The 18,617-nt window shown below is 37.8% G+C and overlaps 1 protein-coding gene across 8 annotated transcripts in view; it reads left to right on the plus strand.

Moving 5' to 3' along the window:
* Positions 1-308: 308 nt before the first annotated feature.
* The window catches only part of EIF5A2 (eukaryotic translation initiation factor 5A2), a 31,125-nt gene continuing 12,816 nt past the window's right edge, over positions 309-18,617 (plus strand). For 3 of the 8 annotated variants that reach the window (XR_011388378.1, XR_011388374.1, XR_011388377.1), the window contains exons 1-6: positions 311-488; positions 1,162-1,361; positions 1,923-2,027; positions 11,580-11,711; positions 12,281-16,494; positions 17,233-17,299. Coding sequence is in view for 2 of the 8 variants with exons in the window: in XM_002716424.5 (XP_002716470.1) it covers positions 1,197-1,361; positions 1,923-2,027; positions 11,580-11,711; positions 12,281-12,340 (462 nt within the window). In the remaining 6 variants the exon portion in view is untranslated. Of the gene's footprint in view, positions 489-1,161; positions 1,362-1,922; positions 2,028-11,579; positions 11,712-12,280; positions 17,134-17,232; positions 17,300-18,617 lie in introns of those variants that run through there. The other 5 variants (XR_011388376.1, XR_007908801.2, XR_011388375.1 and 2 more) reach the window with 4 other exon arrangements.

The raw sequence follows: 18,617 nt of genomic DNA on the forward strand, positions 1-18,617 counted from the left end.
ATAACCTCGCGGAACCCTTGGTGAACAGAGGACAGGGACTACAGGGCGCGCGGCTTGGCTGCCGTCAACGCCGACTGAGAGCCGACCGCCACGAACCTAGAAGTTAGAGAGAACAAGCTTTCCGGTCTGCGAGTTTAACCTCGGCAACTGAACTGTTGGAAGCGCTCCGCACGCCGGAAGTGCACTAATCCGCAGCACGTGGGGTTGCCAGGGCGCGCTTCACGTGACTGGGCGGAGCCTTGGGAACCCAGTAGCCAATAGTAGCCCTGGAAGGCGGTGCCTGTGACGCCTCGGGGCCTATCCCGGAAGTGGGGCTGGGTTGGGGGCGGGAAAAGGCGGGGAGACCGGGGTGTGGAAAGTGTGGCGGCCCCGCCCCGTGTCTTGGAACTGCTGCGGCCGCCACCGCCGCCGCCGCAGCAGCTGCAGCGCTGAGGTACCGGGCGCGGATGCGCAGGCGAAAGTCCGGGTTGCCTGCTCAAAGCTGAAAGGTGAAGACCTGGGGAAAAGCTGACTCGTGCTGGTCCCAGAGCGAGGGAGGGCAGGGAAGGGAGCCGGAACGAGCCATGGCCGAGAGGTGGAGGAAAGATGGATGGGGGAATGGAGGCGAGCGCGAGACCTGCCGGGGCTCAGGCCCTTGAGGAGCCGGGCCGGGCCGGGCTGGGCTTTCCCTGCAGAACAGGGGATGCCTGGGCGACTGGGGCGGCGGCGTGCGGGGCGGCGGGCGGGGTGCGCGCCGGCTGCCCAGGGGCCAGGTGCTGCTGACCACGTCGTGTCAACTTGCATCGTTCCCGGGGCCGTGCGGCCTTGGGCTGGGCGCCGAGCAGCGGGCGTGCAGGCGCGGCGCGGCGCGGTGCGGGAAGGTCGCGGGTTTCTGCGGTGGGGCAGCAGGGCGGGGACCTGCTGCCTGCCCCCAGCGCGGGTGAACGCCCGAGGCGGGAGGTGAGCTCCTCGGGGTTTTCCTTTCCCACCCGCAACCACCTCCCGATGGCTGGAAAAGTTTGTAGAGGCCAGAGTTTAGAAAAGTGCCCACTAGTCTTGGGTGGGTGTCGTGCAAATGCAAAAATGACAGTGAATCTTACCAGATAACCTGTCTGTCGCAAATAAGACGTTTCCCTGCCGGCATGCTGGTTATTAAAAAGCAAACACAAACTTTTTGCGTAGTTCCCTCGGAAGAACAGTCCTCTCCCCAGCCCACCATGGCAGACGAAATCGATTTCACCACTGGAGACGCCGGGGCATCCAGCACTTACCCTATGCAGTGCTCGGCCCTACGCAAAAACGGCTTTGTGGTGCTGAAAGGACGACCATGCAAAATAGTGGAGATGTCAACTTCCAAAACCGGAAAGCACGGCCATGCCAAGGTAAGCGCCCTTCCGAGTCGGGCTGTGGCCTCCGCGTTGGGATTTTCATCACTCGTATTCCATTACAGATCTTGACATTTCTATACTTCACGTTTTGTAATAAGCAATTTTTTTTGTTTCCGTAGTTATTAGGTGGTCAGCTGTTACCTTGAATACTTACAGGTACACGTCCTTCTGGGGGGCTTGTCATGTTTCATTGGGAACTGAGTCTCCCCGAATCCTACTGGCCTAGACTAAGATCTATTCAGTTTACCTTTGTGAAAACCTCTTTTAACAATTCTTAGAAACCTAACTTCATCTTTGTCATATACTTTCACAATCTAGATTACTAGAGTTTCTGTTATACTGGGTCTTGACGTGTCATGATACCATTTAGTTTTTTGATGTGTCTCAATTCTGTTAACACCATGGCTTTTTGTTTTTTGTAAGAAAGTAAAAGTAGATGACCCTGGCAGGAGGAGAAAGAATCTGTCATAATAAGTATTGGTATTGTACTCCTGTGTATGCAATGAGTGATACACTTGGCAGAGAATGAACAGGTCTTCTGTTGCCCTCTGTTAGGTTCACCTTGTTGGAATTGATATTTTCACGGGCAAAAAATATGAAGATATTTGCCCTTCTACTCACAACATGGATGTTCCAAATATTAAGAGAAATGACTATCAAGTAAGTACTAATTTCCCTTGCAGAATGATTCTTGTTTCTTAAAAGTACAGATGCTTTCTGTCAATTGTAAATTGACAAAAGCAAAGAGTGATTTGGAAGGTTTTTTTCCTAACCAATTATTAGGCACCACCTATCTGAGAAATTGGAGAAATAGTGATGTTTACCTGGTGTTCCTTATCTAGGATTATTGCTAATTGTTTTTAAACATTCTTGCATTTTTAAGAGGTTGAACACTTTGAGTGTTTCTCAAACCAAGTGACTGCATATTGCAAGTAAGTATGTATTTCATGAAATTACTGTTCTCTCTGTTGTAAAATATCTCAAATTTAGATAACTCCTTCCTGAGTACTTTTATTTCTTTCCTCTGATCAAAGACTTTCAAGGAACTGTTCTTCCAACTAAGTTTTTCTATTAATGAATGTTAGTCAGATTTGGTATTCTTAAGAAGTGAATTAGTCAAGAGCCATAAATAAAAAGTAAAGAAAATACAAAAATTATGTAATTGGTTTATTTATATTCAGTGACCCAGCTGGGACCTTTTGCTAAATTATATGTATAAACTTCAAGTTTTAGCTTTACTTACACATTTGGGTACATCATATTTAATGCTAGCATTTTGTTTGGAGTATTGATGATAAACAACTGACCTCATAGTCGGTGGAAGCTCAGATTAATCATAACTAAAACATTTCTTGAAAGTCTTCAGTTTCCTTATCAAGCATACCATATATTGAACTCTCTTCTGTTCATTTTACATAAAAGAATGTAAGTTTGACAGATTTGTTCTGTTCAACTTAAACTGATTTTTTCTGTGCCTTTTGTGTAGATTTTTAAAGAACATTGCTGTCAACTGCAGTGAGCCAGTGATTTCCTTTTATTCTTTGTCCACCTGCAACCATATTTTCATGTAGTTTTGCCACTTTCTAGCTCGATACTCTTGGATAAGTTATGTAACCTCTCTGAGCCTTAGTCTGCCAAACAGGGATAATGTGAGGATGAAATGAGGGGGGAAATGTACCAAAAAGCAGTTCTGGGCTGGGAAGAATCACTGTGTTCCTGAATTTGTATTTACGAAATGCATGAAGTTTGTATATCTTAAATAAAATTTTAAAAAACTAAATAAATAAAAAAAAACTTTAAAAAAAAAGGCAGTTCTGTTCTGCTCCCTCTTTTCCTGTATAAAATTGAACTTAATCATCCTATTGTTGGATCGCTCAGAAAGATGTGGTACATAGGTGTTCAGTAAACATTTGGTAAATGCAGTGCTGATTCAGTGTGGTAAGGTTGGCACAGCAGACTAAGGCTGGGCATGGAATTTTTTTCTTTTTTGCCAAAAATGGACTTTTGTTCTCAAAAATGTGAATTCTTTTGAATATTCAATATTCTTGGTATTCAGTAATATTCAATACAGAATGCTTTTGCCTACTGCATGTTTCAGGAAGATAGGACTAGCAGTTTAGGTAATTACTACCATAATCAAACTGGTCAATAACTAATTGGAGCTCAAGATTTAACATAAAGGAAAAATTTGCTTTGACTTTCACTTTGGTATATAGTATGCTCCAGATGAGGGTGAGGTGAATGAGGTGAGTGGAGTTTTTCCTTCAGTTACAAAACTTTGATTAAATACAGAACTAGTAACAAAATCAAGCCATATAGGAGCCCAAGGCAAAAATAAAAGTCAGTAGTTCTGATTCTGTCTTTATTAAATTTTGATATTCTGTTCATCATGGGATTTTTGTATTCTAATTTAAAAAAAAAAAAATACTGCATCACAGTGTTCATTTGATCAAAGCCAACATTGGCACATCATAGCTGTGTAATCTCAGGCAGCAAGTTACTTAGCCTCTCTTACTGCCATTCCTTCACTGGTAACATGGGGATGTGACCGAAAAATTCTTTATGGGGTCATTTTGTAACCAAATTAGTTAATAAAAGCTATGGAAGATGGTCCAAGTACCTGGACACCTACACCCATGTGGGAGACCCGGATTAAGTTCCAGGCCCCTGGCTTCAGCCTGACCTAGCTCTGGCTGTGTGGCCATTTGGGAAGTGAACCTGTGGATGGAGGATCTTTCTATATCTCTCCCTCTTTCTCACTATGCCTTTCAAGTAAAATCTTAAAAGAAAATGTTGTGGAGATTAAAGATAAAACACAGACTGCACATAAAACCTTGTAGATACTCAAAAAAAAAAGATAAATTTCTAAACAAAACAAGAACAGTTTGTGGTATAGTAAGTAGTCAATGCTCACATCCTCATTATGAAGTCAGGAAAGCATACTTATTTCAGTTCATTTAAAGAAATTAGTTCTGTGAGCCTTTCCAGTTGTGTTCATTGTGCAACTGTGGCTTTGTGCTAGTCATCTGCCTTGATTAAACTCCTGCTTTTCCTAGTTGGCTATATGTAGTCCTTTGTATGCTGAATTTGGTATTTCAATGCCAGTTTGGCAGGCAGCAAAAGTGAAATTATAAATAAAAGTAGATTTTTTTTCACATGAGCTGAGATTAAGATGCCTGTGTCCTACCTGCATCTCACATCAGAGTACCTGGGTTTGTTTCCACAGCCCTGGCTCCCAATTCCAGCTTCCTGCTAATGCAGACCCCAGGAGACAGCAGTGTAGTTCAAATAATTTGGTACCTGATACCCATGTGGGAGAACTGGATTGAGTTCCTGGCTCCCAGCTTTGGTCCCAGTCTTTGCAGGCATTTGGGATTGAGCCAGCAGACAGGAGCTCGCTCGCTCTCTCTGCCTCTCAAACAAAACAACTTAAAAAATAAACATTTCGATAAAAATCAAGGTTTGAAAAAGTAGATCTTTGTTTAGGAAAGGAAGCACATTCATATTTACAGTTTTAATTTTATGTATTTTAGAATAAGTTCATGATGAAAGAAAAATGATCTCTTCTGACTCTTCCTTTCTAAGATTAGCTCGAATTAGAATTGCTAATTTCCATTACTTCTCCCAAAAGTACTTATAGTTGTCTGTGGCCCAGTGATGGTGTAAAATGCGAGTATATTCAGACACCTTTGGAAAACCCCAAACTGTTAAACACAGAAATGCACCGACCCCAGCAACTTCTTGAATATTTCTTTAGAAAGTTCTGTGGTGTTGTGTGTCCCACCACAAGGTAAAGGCCATTTCTGCATTCCCTGAAGTTTTATCCATCACTTGAAGACCATTTTCCAAAGAAAAACTATTTACTCCAGGATATATTCAAATATATATTGTAGAATTTTGGATTATTGGTGAGTTGCCAAAACCATGACTATTCAGTCCTAGGATAACCTTCAAATTAGTATTGCCTTTTGGATGTTGAGAAATATGAGTTGAATTTTATTGTTGCAATTCAAGACAACAATGACAAAATCATGATGCTATAAATTCCTGGAGCTCCAAGGTTTTTTGTTGTTGTTGTTGTTGTTGTTGTTGTTGTTGTTTTTTAAATCATTTTTACTTGTTCTGTGGAATCCTTGTGTTCCCTGCTGGAAGCAGTCTTTCTTGGGAAATAGAAAGCCTCTAAAGCAGCAGGGCTCAGTGTTGCAGGGACAGAAGCAAATACTCTGCTATAGAATCATTAAGGATACTAGTGAGAAGAGCCACCACCTTGGATTCCTGATAACTGTGCCCTGTCCATTGGAAAAACAGCACCATGTATTAGAATACAGTGTAAACTATAAAACACCATCCTAGGCCTATAAAACATCATGGAACATGTGCCATAAATGAGTTTTTAATAGGTCAGTCCACTTAGCAAGCTGTTTGGGAATGATGACAACATAAACTAATGAATTCTCTGAGCATCGTTCCGTTACCTCATCAGTTTGTCTGTAGAATGAGCTTTTTTTCCAAAGTTATGCCATGTGAGATACTATGACAGGAATGAGGCATTCTGTGAATCTAGGTGGGATTTTGCCAGAAGCGGGTGGGAAATGCAAATCCATATGCAAAGTAAGAGCCCACTGCAGTAAGGACAAGCCATTGCCTCTTTCCTGATGGAAGGGGTGCTGTGTTGTCATGTTGCTAGCTGTTTCTCCTGGGGAATATGTTGGTCTCTTTCGTGAAGTCTGTCAGTGGCGGCAGTCAGATCAGCCTGGGTGAGGGAAACTGTGTCATGGAGCTCACTGGACAAGGGCATTCACACATAGAATCTGTCTTATCTCTCCAGTTATTCAGAGCCCCATCTGCAGCAGACACCTTTTGGTAAACATTCATATGGATACGTTCTCTATTTGGAAAAATCTGTCAACATACCCCATACTACTTCCCTAGACTCTATAGTTGGCAGTTTTCCTATCTTGGTCTTTCACTGTTGACTTTATCGTCCAGCTCTTAACCTTTGTCCATGATCAGAATAAATCCACAACTCTGGTTCTCTCTCCTTTTAGGTCCGATGCTTGCAGTTCTTCCCATCCCCACTGTCTTTCAGCACCACCTCTGAGTGGTATCATCATGTAATTACTAACCATCAAGAAACCATCTTGAGTTTTTCTCTTCCTCAGTCAGCTGGTCACAGGGAAGTCCCTGTCAAGCCAGTGAGCTGAGGGGAAAAGTGCTGGGGGAGGAGAAGGTGCTTTCTGAGTCTAAGCCACTTCTCATACGAGTTGTTTGTGCCCTTAGGACCTGCTCAAGTTGATTTCATGTTGCTACTTCTGCTTGATGATGGAGTGCTGCTGTGCAGAGCCAACTTCATGGCCTGGTGGGTCAGATAACACCCCAGTCGGTCATGATGTTGTTGTTCAGGTTGTATAACACTACTGATTGAGCTTTCAGCCTCTTCCAGGAACCAGCACTCTAAAGGAGCAGCTTGAGAGTAGAGGGAAAAGAGGGAAAAAGTAGAAAGGAAGGGGGCTTAGCTAAGCAAGTTTGATTGTTTTGAAATAGATTGAGAAACAAAATATAAATTCAGAAATTAGGGATGAGAAGGCACCTGTAATGATGACATACCTTCTCCAACTTTCTGTTTTACACCAATTATACAAATGGAGGCAAAAAATTGCCCCATTTTCAGTGTTCTTATTCTGACTTCATCGTGGACAGAATCTGTAGTCACTAACCACCTTCGCACCCTTCCTTTTTGTTCATGCTCTGTTTCCTTAGATTACTGTGCCTCCAGAAACTTCGTGGTTACAATACTCTGTAGAATTCTGATACACCATGGTATTTCTGTGTTTTATTGTGGAAATTTTCAAAGTACAAGTATAATGAACTTCATGTATACATCACTCAGCTTCAGTAATTATCAGTACATGGCCAATCTTGTTTAACCCATATCTCACACTCGATTTTTCTTCCTGTACTCTTTGCCTCTTATTTTTTTTAAAGATTATTTATTTATTTGAAAGTAGAGTTACACAGAGAGGAAGGGGGAGGGGGTCTTCTATCTTCTGGTTCACTCCCTAATTGGCCGCAGTGGCTGGAGCTGCACTGATCCAAAGCCAGGAGACAGGAGCTTCTTCCAGGTCTCCCATGCGAGTGCAGGAACCCAAGAACTTGGGCCATCTTTTACTGCTTTCCCAGGCCATAACAGAGAGCTGGATCGGAAGTGGAGCAGCCCATATGGGATGCTGGCACTGCAGGCAGCGGCTTTACCTGCTACGCCACAGCGCCAGCCCCCTGCCTCTTATTTTTAAGCTAATCTCAGATATTGTTTTATCTGTAAGAATTTTGTTATGGATCTCTAAAAGAGAAAAACTAAAAAAGTAGAATACTGTCATACCAAAAAAAAAATCTTTAATATCATCAGTAATCCCATGAAGAATGAAATTTTCCTAATTGTGTTTTTATAATTTTTTTTTGATGTGGTGGTTCTTTGTTTTATAGTTTCAGTCAAGACCCAAATAAGGTCCACACAATCAGATTGGTTGAGGTGTCTCTTAACTGTTTTTAAGCTGTAAATTCTCCTTTCTCACATATGTACTCAGCGTCCGTCTCTTGGCATTTTTGTTAAAGAGATAATCATTTTTTTTTCTGCAAGCTTTCCTACTGTCTGGATTTTTCTAATGCATTTCCTTGTCATTTACCATTTTCCTCTGTCCCTCATATTTCCTAAAATTTAGTAAAATGTATAGGTTTGATCAGATTCATTTTAGATTTTTTTTATTTTCTTCTTTCTTTTTTTAACAAGACTACTACATAGGTGATGTTCTGTGCAACCATCAGTAAATAAAAAAACCTAATTTTTTTCCTTATGTTATCAGATTTGTCATCATTACCTCAACCCATTAATTTATTAAAGGATACTAAGTAATTATCTGACATTCCTTTTCTTTTTTTTAGCCAGAATACTTCCATTAAAAGACACTTCCCTTCATCCAAATTTTTATGTCCCTGGAGGTACAGTATAAACAAGGGCACTTCAAAAAGTTTGTGGAAAATGGAATTAAAAGCTAAGTACATTTTGGTACAATTTTAAAACCCATGCATAGTTTTTTCATAATATATATTTTCCTTGAACATTTTGAAGGCCCCCTCTATTAGTGGATTTCAAACTTTTTTCACCAAAATAAAATTATTGTTTAATTCCATTTCCATGAACTTTTTGAAGTATCCTAATGTTACTCTGTGTGTGTGTGTGTGTGTGTGTGTGTTTACACAAGGGCAACATGAATGCTTGATGTTTCTCTTCAGTTATCAGTATTCAAAATGCATTGGTTCCTAGCATTTGCTGAAGATGACCAATGAAATAACTTCTTTCACTTTGAACTTCAGCTTTTAAACATATTTGTGTTTCAATCCACTGTGGTTTTTAACCCTATTGATTCTCAAATTACTCTATCCTTGGCCTGTGGGAGCTTATTCAGGTTAGCTCCTGTGTTCCTTTGACATGAGCCTAATTAATGGTCTTTGGTAGTTCCTTGTTTTCTAATATAACAGCTTGCTCTAGGTTCATCTTGTATACTTCCTGCTCGGAACCTGGAATTATCCATTTCTTCAAGAAGACTTAAATTCTTTTAGTAGAAGATGAACTACCACATTCTGGTACCAGTATAGTATTATATACTACTAAAGTGCGTGGTACACCACTGTAATAGGGTATTATCTCTTATTACAGTTTTCTCAGTCTGACCTCAGTTGTCTCCCTGCTTGGTATCACAAAGTGATTACTCCCTTCCAAAAAGAAAAAAAAAATGTTTAAAGATATCTAAGAGGTATCAAATGAAGAGGTTTGTTTAAAGGTGAAAGATCAGAATTAGATTAGAATTAGCTTATAATAGTGTCCTCACCATCTCTGCCTTCCAACTCTACAGCCAGAGGGTGCTTTGAAAGAAGATGGGAAAGTGTGCACAAAAATGTGCACCATTATCTTTTTTTCTTTAAGATTGAAAATTATAAAAGGGAAAAAGCATACCTTTAGAGAAATCTGGCAGACAATCACCTTAACCAAACCAAGTGAATCCAAGTAAACATGGCCGGTAAGGGAACAAACTGGCAGGCTTTGCCTCCTGATGTGACACTCTGGGAGTGCATCACTTGTACACAGTATTTCTTCACAAACTACATTACTGAGATCATAAGGAAACAGTGAGACAAACCAAGGAGCAGTCTACAAAATGATGAACCTGTTCTCAAATCAATGTCATGAAAGACAAATGAAAAGACGCTAAACCAACATGACAGCTACATAAATACAGGTATTTTCCTGGAGTTCAGGCAAAAAGTCACTATCAAAGACAAATGTTAGGTGATTTTGAAAAGCTATATATTGAAAAATAGATTATCAATATTAAATGTCCTTATTTTGAAAAACTTATGTAAGAGTACATGCACACACACACATCCTTGTTTCAGGAAAAACATTGAAGTATTTAATAAACATTTAATTTAAAATATAAAGTTATTCATTTGCACTCATTTTTCTATAGCTTAGTTTTATTTTTTGAAAACTTTTATTACATATAGTCATTTTTAATAAGATTATAATGTGCATAAATGCATTGTTTTACTATATGATTTTATGATGTTTTGCATTTTTACCTTTAAAATGCTTTATATATTTCATCCCATGGTTTATTTTATGAGTTTTTAATGCTTATTATAAAATGGTGGTATTTCATTTTTATCAAAATACCAGTGTTATCATTTGGCTCCTATCTTTCAGTCACTAGAGTCAACAAGATTCTTTAACTCTTAAAATAGTTTCACTCCAGGGAATTGCTGAAAGCAAAAATGAGAAAGATCTGCCTTGGAAGCATGTGGTTGGTTTAAAAATTACTGTTCTACTGTACAATCATTAAGTGTACTGAAAATAGATGATTGTAGAAACTAAGAGTGGGAATCCAAGAGGGAGGGGGAGGAAGGATAGGGAGAGAAGTGCCACTATATTCCTAAAATGGTATAAAGGAAATATATGAAACTTACCTAACTTAGGTAAAATATATTTCTTTTAATTTAAAAAAATTTACTATTTTATCTCAACCTCCTTGCTCCTCCCTCCTCTACCCACCACCTCACAAATGTTTGAGTGACTAAGAGGTGAATTAACAGTGACTGCTGTTGCTCTGAATGATTGTTTTTGTGTTTTGTTTTGTTTTGTTTAGATTTTAGCCATGTGCAAAAACTCAAATCTGCGGTGGCTGGAGTGTTCATGGAAAACCATAGGCAGATTTGGTAGATGGTGTACATAGAGGAGAGTGTGGAACTCTAGAAACTATCCCAATAGGATGCCTGGGTTATTTCATGGGCTAATTGGGGTCAAGGACCATGTCTTTGACTCCCCTTAAGTATGTTAGCCCCTGGTATTCTGGACACCTGCATTTTATAAAACCTTCCAGAATCCTTGGCATACTGATAGTGGATGTGCTTTTAGAATACATGTTTTCCATTCCTATAATAAAAGAAATTCAGTTATATCAAAATTGTACTTACGCACAGTATAGATTGATGACTAGGGTTTGTTTCATTAATGTATCAGTAACTAGGTGTTTGGTTTTGGTTTTCTTAAAAAAAAAAAAAAAACTATCGTAAGCAACAAGCTAGAAAACAAAAATTTTCCACTTAACTGTTTATAATCAAATTATAAGATGCATTGTTAGTAATAATGAAAAATTGAAAAAATATTCATATGCCTATTAATGGGAAATGATTAATTCAATTACGGTATAGTCATGCAATTGTTTATTCATTTTACAGGAATGTAGTTGTGTGGTGGTTTTCTAATTTTGAAAGATTTCTAAGATGTACTATTAAGTGAAAATAGCTTACTAAAAAATACTCGTGCTGTCCCATTTTTTTCCAAAAGTAGCCATATGTATATTGTGCACATAAAAGTAAATGCTTTAGAATACACCATGAAGAAACCTAAACTGTTTAATAATACAGAGATTGAGCCTGGGAAGGGAGGAGTGAGTACAGTGAATGGTGTACTTAATACTTGGGTTCTGTGTGTATTTTATACTCTTTTATTTTTAGCATTTTTATACACCAAGAATATATTACTGTATATTACTCTGTACTTATACAAATTAGTGTTGACTGCAATTTAATCGTGCCAGCCTTACAAAGGAATGGGTATAGTCTAATCAGTGCAAATGCTATGATGTCTTCTAACAGCTGATATGCATTCAGGATGGTTACCTTTCCCTGCTGACAGAAACTGGTGAAGTTCGTGAGGATCTTAAACTGCCAGAAGGTGAACTAGGCAAAGAAATAGAAGGCAAATACAATGCAGGCGAAGATGTACAGGTAAAGACCTAGGAGAAAATTGTTTTAATCCGTTTTATAAAAACTGAAAAAAAAAAAACTGTCCTAACTAGTAAGCAGAAAATACCAAATACAAATGCCATTTAAAAATCCTGCCAAGTGTTTAAAATTTTTATCTCTATAAGGTGATTTTTCCAAGATACCCTTAGAGACCCATTACCAAAGAAAGTATCAAAGTTCATTTTTGCTGTATAGCCTATGTCAATCCCCAGTTTGTTTTGAAGATCTGCATCTGAGCTATAAGAAAGCAAACTGGGGGAGTGCTAGCAAGTGAGAGATTTACTTTGTCTTTGCTGCATCTTTCAGAAGTATAGCATCTAGTAAGTGCTGAGGTACAGCTCTCACTCTCCCTGTTCCCTAGATGTTGTTTTACAGCTGAAGTTTGAAAACTTCTACTTTAGAAAACTGTCAAGAAGGTAGATTGTTTTCAAATAACTTTTCCAAAATCAGTACACACGAAATATCCACAAGTACACATTATATGAGGAACTAAATAGATCTCTATATATTGATTTCTGAATAACTTTTTGCCTGCAATTTTTTTCTTCTAGGTGTCTGTCATGTGTGCAATGAGTGAAGAATATGCTGTAGCCATAAAGCCGTGCAAATAAAGAGGGGGGACATCAGGCCTGAGCGTACTGTTTAGGTCTGGGTCAGCTCCAGATCTAAAGTCTGATTCTAAGTTGTCACCAAAGCTATGGCCTTCATAAGCCACCTCATTTTTTTTTATTGTTTTGACATTGTGCTGGGTTAGTTTAGTAAGCAATTGGCAATTTAAGAAAATAATCAAGATGTATAATTCTTTAGTCTTAACTTTGTAGGTGTCTTTCCTATAATGTTCCTGTGGTTTTCAGTTTGTGAATCCAAGAAACAGACAAGGTAGCTTCAGCAGATGTGATTTGTATGAGAAAATCATTTCTGCATTTTAGTTAATGCAAAATAAACCAGGGTTGTAAATCAATGTAACATATAGTGATATTACAATACCACATTAAGGTGAATTGCTCGGCATTAATTTCAAGCTTAATAGTAAAGAATCCATGTAAAAGTGAATTGAAATTATCACAGTTTCAACCTCTGGCAAAAAAATCTTTAAGCAAAAACCATGTTATCAAAAAGTACAGGTATCTTGGTGGCCATGTGCAATCACATGTATTCGCTCAGTCATACTGTTCTTTGCCAAATGGTTGGCAAATTTGAAATAACCATATATGGTGGTTTTAGTACCTTCTTGTGGTTAACATGGGCATTAAATTGTTGGGTGAATACACAGCGACTTCATAAAGTTCGTGGAAAGTGGAATTAAAAGGTAAGTTTATTTTCCTGTAAAAAAAATTTCAAATCAAAAGATCATGAAAAATATGTATTATGATAAAACTATGCATAGGATTTCAAAAATTTTTGCACCAAAACAGCCTTCCATTTTCCACAAACTTTTTGAAGTGTCCACTTATGAGCATGTCAGACTGTAAAGAAGACAAAAAGGACAGTGGCAAAGGGGTTTGATTAAAGCTATAGGTTTTTATTTGAAGCCTTTGTAATCAGCATAGTAAAACAAAGTTGTTTTTAGTTATGGTTTTACTTTTAACTTTTGTAGCACCACCTGCAACCCTACATTTAAAGTGGTGACCCGTGTTTACAAGATACTGTGCAGCACTTTCTTTTAACCTTGTTAATTAGAGTTGCCATTTATCAGCAATTACTGCTTACCAACCACTTTTCATTAGATGTTTTAACATTAAAATATTTGTTAGACAAAAACTGGAAATCCTTATTTAACTTGATTTGGGATATTTGTTAAATGCATATATATTTCTCTGAACTGAAATGAAAATGAATCATGGAAGAAATTTACTTGATGTGCAAAAATTATTTTAAACATGTTTGTTTTCTGATTGGTCATATGACTTAATTCAATTACTAGTATGAAATACAACTAGGAAAGAATTAAGCGAACTGAATTATGTTAAAGGGTGTTTTAGGTGACAGCCTGATTTTCTCTGTAATCTTCTGGGTCACATGTGTGTTATTTCCAGACATTTAGGCATTGTTAGAGAGTTTGTGAGGATCATTGACTCAGTTGCAGTCGTTGTATTGGAGTAAAACGTAGAACAAAATCCTAACTCAGAAATACCATAATTCTTTTAAGAGTGGTTCTGAAGCTTCTCACATCATGTGTTGGCATCTTAAAGACCCTTATTCCCATGATGTAGGAAAATCAATGTGGTGATATAACTGATCCAGTCGGCCACTGGAACTACCACGAAGAGCAAAAGATCCCAGTTTGAGGCGCTTAGTTTGTAAATCCTGTTTTATGCTCAACAAACTCATTTGAGAAGAAGCAAGATACTCTGAGAAAAGTGCAAGAAGAATTCTAAAACACAAGAAATACTGAGGTTGTTGCTAAATGTTTTTAGTATAATGGTTTTAGCTTTTGCCCATCTAAAGCAGAATTAGGAACTAGGCTAAATTCTTTCCAGTATTCTATTTAAGTATCTACTACATACTGTTCCAGTTTTTTAGTTCTCTGATGTGTGTTGTACTTGCTGCTGATTGGCATTATTACCCATGGGAATCCCAGAAAGTTATTAATCTGTGCTGCTTGCTGGTCATTTATATGGCCTCAGTTAACCATCCTAGTGTTTTGAATTAGTATCATTTTGTATTTTAGCATGCCCTTGGTCTTCCCAACTTGTCAAACTTCACATAAATATATTTTCAATTGAGATGTAAGGATATACAAATTATAATAATGCATCTCTATCTTCATACCTTGAATGGCAAAAGTTATTTATGCATAAATATCTCAAGCATTATATGAAGTGTAAATACTCTGATATATAATTATAATTATAGATTTTAAAGATATGGGACTGTTTATTTTCACATAAGTCAATAGATGTTTCTCTAGAGCAAAATATTCCATTTAGTAAAGCTTTATACATTGTATTAAAAGGAAGCAGGGAACATATATTTTTAACATAGAACAGAAGTAACTTCATTCATTTTTTGACATCAGAGAAATGTTAAAAGTGGATTCCTAGTCTTTGTTGTATTCTTTTGTAGCAAGTGTTCCATATCACAAGTTACCATGTATAGAATGTAGACTGTCATGTTGATAGATTATACTGTGATACACTACTTTTGTCTGGACACATTTCACCACTTTATAGACAGTATTATATTAATATATTCATAAACAAATGAATATTTGTTTCTTTCTACAACATATTTTATTTCTATTGTGAAGACTTTGTTATATCTTATTTGCTACAGAGTTGTATGCCTTTTGACATAGATCAAATCACAGCTACTTTGACCTAGCATTTGCATCATAAATGTAATTGTGATGTTTCTTTCATGCTCCCTTCCAAGGGCTGTCAGTCACTTGAAGAAATTGTTGCTAACCAAGCTCTTGACTCAGTTTCCCTTAATGGTACAAGCTTCTGTACTATTGCTTTGTATTTGTTACCAAAACTTCTGCAACCAGAAAATATCTTTACTAGGAAATGCTGCAGTAAAATGTTTAGGCTATAGGGGACACAATTTCTCATTACAGCACTATGTGATGGTGGTACACATGTGCACATACAGCTTTGTATGTTCTTTTTCCCAAAGTCCTTCCAACTCTTAAAAGTACTGTAGTCTGGTAGTGCCTCAAATGTTGGTAACTTTTTTTTATTTAAAATTTTCTCCAGAATTTGTTTTTGTACTCTAGGGTTTCTCAATTAGATTATTTCTAGTTGAGCTGTAATTTGAATGCATTATTCTCAGGGCTGTTTATGCTAAGAACTGACATTTCATTAATTTCAAGCTAACTGCCTGAAAGTATATTGTGAAATTTTCCCAAATTGTAATACAGTGATGCATACATACATATTACAAATTCTTAATACCAGTCTACTTACACTACATGCTAAATATTGAATAAAAAAGATACTGGAATCTTGCCACACTTTTTCACTTTCGAGTAGAATTTGTTAGTTTTACCTTAGAAACCTGTCTCCTTAATGATACATCTGAGAGCATTCCTTCAGAAAGAACCCCAAAGGTGGCATTAGGGCCATTCGTTGACATAGTAGTTCTTAACAGATTAGGGATAACACACTGAAAATTCATAATCCTCTTTTGAGTACATTAAAATGTTTACATAATGATCTTGAAAATGAACTAGGAACACATTTACTCTGACAAAATATGGCTTTTAATAGAAGAGCAAAAACATAAGAATATTTCCATAAGCAGTATATTGTATGGATCAATAGTTTGAGGTTTTCTAATATCATGCAGGCACAATATTTCATAGTGTGCAAGTCTTTTTATTTTTCCTGCTAGCATTGAGACAAATAATTGGCAACAAAGGTTTAAGAAAATTTATTGTAGAAATTTTTTGTGTGTGTTGAAAATCTTAAGGTTGAGAAAACTCAATCTATTAACTTTATTAAATTTATTTTTTCAGAATTGGGTATACGGTATCATTATTTGGTTTTGTAGGGAACATTTGGATTTAGCTTACAGACCACAGATGTTCTGTGGGAACATAGCTGGAAGTCACTATATAATTTGTTTTTCTATTAAGTAAACATCTGAACACCAACTGAACTATCAAGTGAGGTCAAGTGCCTGAAAAGTGCTGAGTCCATCTAATAAGCACGTTTCTGAATGTGTAAGATCTCACAGCAATGCATACCAGGCTTTCACCTGCTGGAAACATACTTGTTGACAAACTTGGCCATCCACAATTATTCCCCTCTCCTCAAAACAGGTAGAAATTATTTTATTAAAAAAAAAGTGGTTCTTTATAGGAAGTTCTGAAAACTCTATCTTGGTATTGGTAGAATTAGGTTGATCTTAGTTCAAGATGGAACTTGTCAAAAACTCTCAACACTGAACTGTATTCAGCAATGACTGAACATCTCGTCATAAGTCAGTTGTGATCTTTCTTGAGAGGAACTCTATTGTGGTAAATACCTACTACAAATAAGCACTCTTGTGTTTATTGCAAATCACTAGTTCTATGCAGTATAATGAAAATAACTAGTTCTATACTGTTATGTACATTAGTCCTCCTCTCCAGAAAGAAAGTAGTTGAAATGGCATTGTCTAATACAGTGGCACTTTATTAATAACATATTTTAGTTGTCCTAAATATAGGAGAACTCCTGCCCTGACCTGCAGAGACCCAAATGTTTTAGCTAAAACTTTAAAATAGTAAGATATGTTATATCAGTATTACAATTGTGCATTTTACATTTTAAAAATGGGTAAATTTCAAATGTTAATTCTTTGGCTATACTAAAATATTCTTTAAAATGTAGCTGATGAACTGATCAATTATAACTTTGTTAAGATATATTTGTCTGTTTCTTCATCAGTTATACTAAATAAAGCTAATTCAACAGTTTGCACTATTGTACATGTTTTTTACATAAATATTTTTAAAATATTTGCATACTAGAAAATTTTATGAATTAATGCATATATCACATTTTTTATATTCTAGGTCCTCACTGAGAATGCCCCAATTTTGGCTGGGTAATTTAATTTCTACACTTTAGTTCCAGATTCAGGTACAATTTTGGTTTTATTTTTAATTTTTAATATTTTTAAAAATATGTGAAATAGTCACTTAGTTCACATTTTAACAAGTCCAAAATAGTAAAATCTTCTCCTCTTCACCTGCTTTCTGTGTACCCTTCCAGGGATACTTAATGCCAAGGAAGTTAATGATCCCTCCCAGGGTCAGAGGTACTCCTTCCCTCCCAGCTGTATGCTACTCTCTTTCCACAGTGACGTGAGTGGTGCAGAGAGTCCCTGACCCCCACTCTTTCCCAGTCCTCTGTCTAACCCACACCAGCTAGATAGTTCATCTCTGGATAGCTCACTTGGTTTCTTCCTTTCATGCGTTGTACCATTCTAAAATATCCCTCTCCCAGACATGTGAGCCATGCCAGAGCTATCATGGCAGTTGTCACTTCATAGCCTTGATCATTAGTGGGTTTTTTAAAAAGATTTATTTATTTTATTTGAAAGTCAGAGTTAAACAGAGAAAGAAGGAGAGTCAGAGAGAGAGAGGTCTTACATCCTTTGGTTCACTCCCACTTGGCCGCAATGGCTGGAGCTGCGCCAATCCGAAGCCAGAAGGTTCTTCCCGGTCTCCCATGTGGGTGCCGGGGCCCAAGGACCTGGGCCATCCTCTACTGCTTTCCCAGGCCATAGCAGAGAACTGGATCAGAAGTGTAGCAGCCAGGACTTGAACAGGCGCCTATATGGGGTGCTGGCACTGCAGGTGGTGCCACAGCACTGGCCCATGCCTTGATCATTAGTACTAATATCCCTGACCTACCAGATGCAGAAGGCAGACTTTGAGAGTAAAAGAGTCACTGGATTAGTCTTCTAGCCTCCATCCCCATTGTTGGAACTTAAAAATACCAATAACCCAGTTTCCCAGATGTAGGCACAGGAGGGAGAAAAGAAGAAAAACAGCTAATAAGTGTTTTGTGCTTCTTCCCCCAAATAATTAAACATTCTAGCCAAATAGGAGGTGCCCTTCTGTGAATCTGGTCCAATTAGGACGTGCTGCCTAGTGTGCTCCATTGGGAACTTGAAACACCAGTTCCCACAACATGCTGAGCATATCTGTTAACACCAGGAGCATAGTGGTTCCAAAGTTGTAACAGTACATTGTCTGATCTGAGAGTCATTTCTGAATCCACTCTAGGTAATTTTTTGCCACATCCATGGGCACTTCCCAGCACCACAGTCAATTGCATTTGGCTGTTCATGAGGGCCAAAAAGGCATGGCAACCTCGGTTGCCAAGTGGATTCTAGTTAAAAGAGTGAGGGTCCTAAATTTCCATCACTATAAACTGCTTTTTTTGGCTCACA

The sequence above is a fragment of the Oryctolagus cuniculus genome, chromosome 4 (genome assembly GCF_964237555.1).
Source record: "Oryctolagus cuniculus chromosome 4, mOryCun1.1, whole genome shotgun sequence".
Taxonomy (NCBI): Eukaryota; Metazoa; Chordata; class Mammalia; order Lagomorpha; family Leporidae; genus Oryctolagus; species Oryctolagus cuniculus.